Here is a 3,375-nt window from a genome sequence, read left to right as displayed (position 1 = left end):
CTTATAGACACGTACTTTGAAAATACACGCAAAATAATATTAGGACCGGGATTTGCTTCAAAAATAATTTCTAAGAGTAGAAAGTGGGTAAGGAGATACATGAAATAATACTGGCAATGAGTTAACTTTCGCAGCTAGGTGATGAGTACAGTGGCTTTCATTATACCATTTTATTTTTGCATATGTTTGAAATTTTCCATAACAAAAGTTAAAGTTTGTGTAAACTATAAAGAGAACGCAATTCTACTAAAAGGGAACAACAAAAGAAAAAGATATTAAGAAGAATTAGAAAAAATTCCGTATCTTTTCTTGATCCCCCACCCCACATACACATTTGGTATAGAGAAAATAGTGAGCGTTGGTAGCTGAGAGGACCACAGGTTGGCAGCAGGGTGGGTGGGACATCTTGCTCATAGATGTCCTTGCATTAACTTTTTAAAAATTGCACTAAAATGTGATTATCTTCATCACTGAGTTTTCTGTACCTGCTTAAATTTGCCCCGTCCTCCTGGAGTGGATAGCGATGTATCCCAGGAGCAGAAAAAGAGGCAAGTCCCCAGGGAAGAACTGGGAAGGGCCAATAGGCCCCTGAGAAGATACTGCCTTTCCCCAGCAGGCACAGAAACGCCCAGGAATATACAAAGAAGGGAGAGCCACAGAGCCCAGACAGGTGCTGTTAAGAAGGACCCGGCTCTGGAATCCTGGGTGGTTCAGTCCCTTTAGCGTCTGCCTTGGCTCAGATCATGATCCCAGGGTCCTGGGATCCAGTTTCGCATGGGACTCCTTACTCTGCGAGGAGCCTGCTTCTCCCTCTGCCTGCAGCTCCCCCACCTTGGGCTCTTTTTTTCCCCCTCTGGCAAATAAATGAATAAAATAAAAAGGACCCGACAGCAGAGGGGAACTGCGCTGGCCAAGTGGCTGTGCGCCACCCTGCGGACAGAAGCCGGCACGGAATGGGGGCGGTGCCACTCGCGGTGACGAAGGCCTCACGTGAGCCGCCAACGCTGACTCGGGCGCCTCGCTGTAGCGTCAGAGCCTCACTTTTCGGTGTCTACACCCGGTGGCCGTGCGGGCGCGCGGGCCAGAAGCGGTCCCGAAGAGTCAGACGCGGAGGGGAAGCAGGTAAGGGACCGGGAGGAGGGGGAGCGTTCCCTGGTCTGGGTGTGGGATAGCCCACGCGGCTCGCCGAGCCCTGCTGGAGGGCCGGCTGCCCCGGAGCGAAGCGGCGCAAGGACCGCAGCGCTCACGCCGCCTCGCAGCCCGCGTTTGGCCGCAGAAAACGGTAAGCCGAGGGCTGGACGGCGGTGAAGCGACGACCCTTCGGAAACACCTGCCTCTTGCACTCCCGCCCCGCCCCCGTCCTCTTGGTGTAGAAAATGGTGGTCAGCGCTGGGGATGGGACGGCTGGGTGTGGGGGCGAGGCGGCCGTGGCGGGTCCGGGCGGAGCTGGGTAGCTTCGGGTCGGCGGGGAGCGCTCGGCTGCAGCAGCCCCCGCTGTCCCCACCCCGGCCCTCTGCAGGTGTGCAAGTCTAAGTGTCGCGGCGGCGCACTCTCGGCGAGAATTGGGAGGAGGAGACTGCAAGGATAGGCCCAGGTCGGTGCCGGGTACAGTGTGGGGGGGCGGGGGGAAAGTACGGAAAGCCCTGAGACCCCAGATTCTCTCCTCCCCCGCGCCCCCCGCCCAGCCTGACCTCCATCTTGATGCCTGCAGAGGCCTGGGCAGAAATTGGCAGGGAAAATGGTGGGCTTTGGTGGGGAAGGGGAAAGAGGAGCGACAGGGAGGGAGCGGGGGAGGGTTCGGACCGGGATCCCCCTGAAGAGTGCAAAGAGCCTCTCCAGTGGGAGAGTAAAATTTTAAAAAGCCTTTAAAATCCAGGGCTCTGAATTTTGAAAGGTGCATAGTAGGGCCTCTGTCCTCGGTGCTGATCGTCCCACCACCCCACCCCTACCCCCCAAAATAGCGCTTTTCCTGGTCTCTTACCTCCTAGGAGCAATGGCGTCCAAACAGAAACAAGTGGTGAAAAATGTCAACATGGAAAATGCCCAGCAGGAAAACGAAGGAGAGGAACAGGGCCCTGTGCAGAATGAAGAGGGATCACGCAATTCGAAAGGGGGTGAAGGCCAGAAGCATGGAAGAAATGTCAGGCTGGGGCGAATGAGACGACTTGTCCCTAATTTTCGGTGGGCCATACCTAGCAGGCATACTGATCACAATGAAGTGGGAGGTGAGGAGGAAAAGTTTGTAGGGCAGATGATGGAGGTCAAGAGAAAGACTAAGGAGCAGCAAATGAGACATCATAAGCGCTTCCAGACTCCTGAACCTGATAATCATTATGACTTTTGCCTTATACCTTGAAACCTAAGGTTTTCTCTAAGGTTGTTAATGTGGCCTCGGCTCTACAAGCTTGTAGTTTTGTGATTTACTTTTTCTGTAAAGCTTTTGGTGTTTCCACTTACCAGTTTGTAATTAAATATTGTTTTGTCTCAAGTGTAAAATTTTCTGTCCAGTAGGGCAATTTCACTCAGTTTTAGGAAAAACTATTCCTTTCATAAAGTGAAATTAATAAAGCAGTTTAAAAAGCAATCTTCCACTTTCACCCTAGTCTTTATTTTTTAATACTCCTTTCCTCTTCTAGCTACCTGGACTCAAGATCTCTAGTCTTTGTTTTCTGTTGTTGTTGTTCTCATCCCATGAGCAAAGATAACTCATAACTCAACATTATGATATCATTTTAAATATGTATGCCCTACTGTTTTTCAAGGAATATGAGTCCACCACTGGCATAAAAACACCTTGGGAGGGGGGCTTTTTAAGAATGTAAAACATCTGGCTTCTATCCTCCAGACCCAGACCCACAGATGGGCACTCCAGAATCTCCATTTTTAACAAACTTTCCAGGTAAATCTAATGTACACGGGGCGCCTGGGTGGCTCAGTGGGTTAAAGCCTCTGCCTTTGTCTCGGGTTGTGGTCCCAGGGTCCTGGGATCAAGCCCCACATCAGACTCTCTGCTGAGCAGAGAGCCTGCTTCCCCCAATCTCTCTCTCTGCCTGCCTCTCTGCCTACTTCTGATCTGTCAAATAAATAAATAAAATCTTTTTTAAAAAATCTAATGTACACCTTTAATCTGAGGCCACTGTTTTATGTATGTATGTATGTGTCTGTGAATGTGGAGTGTGTGTGTGTGTGTATGCACCCCACACAGTATGATGGAATATTAGCCATGAAAAAGAATGAAATGTTGGGTCACCTGGGTGGCTCAAGTCGGTTGGACATCTGCCTTTGGCTCAGGTCATGATCCCAGAGTTCTGGGATCAAACCCCAAGTGGGGCTCCCCACTCAGCAAGGAACCTGCTTTTCCCTCTCCCCTGTTCG

General features: G+C 50.9%; 1 protein-coding gene across 1 annotated transcript; it reads left to right on the top strand.

Moving 5' to 3' along the window:
- Positions 1–984: 984 nt before the first annotated feature.
- On the top strand, positions 985–2,584 carry BEX4 (brain expressed X-linked 4). The gene is made up of 3 exons (XM_044234487.1): positions 985–1,122; positions 1,520–1,594; positions 1,989–2,584. Exon 3 carries the CDS (start codon positions 1,994–1,996, stop codon positions 2,354–2,356), a length of 363 nt encoding a protein of 120 aa, XP_044090422.1. The 5' UTR covers positions 985–1,122; positions 1,520–1,594; positions 1,989–1,993; the 3' UTR covers positions 2,357–2,584.
- Positions 2,585–3,375: the final 791 nt, after the last annotated feature.

The sequence above is a fragment of the Neovison vison genome, chromosome X, assembly GCF_020171115.1.
Source record: "Neovison vison isolate M4711 chromosome X, ASM_NN_V1, whole genome shotgun sequence".
In the NCBI taxonomy this organism is placed as follows: domain Eukaryota; kingdom Metazoa; phylum Chordata; class Mammalia; order Carnivora; family Mustelidae; genus Neogale; species Neogale vison.
Note: the sequence above shows the minus strand (reverse complement) of the source record. Positions and strands in the feature narration are given on the sequence as shown.

What these genes read in the sequence shown, in the direction of transcription:
- BEX4 (XM_044234487.1), top strand. Translation starts at nt 1,994, where the DNA reads ATGGCGTCCAAACAGAAACAAGTGGTGAAAAATGTCAACATGGAAAAT.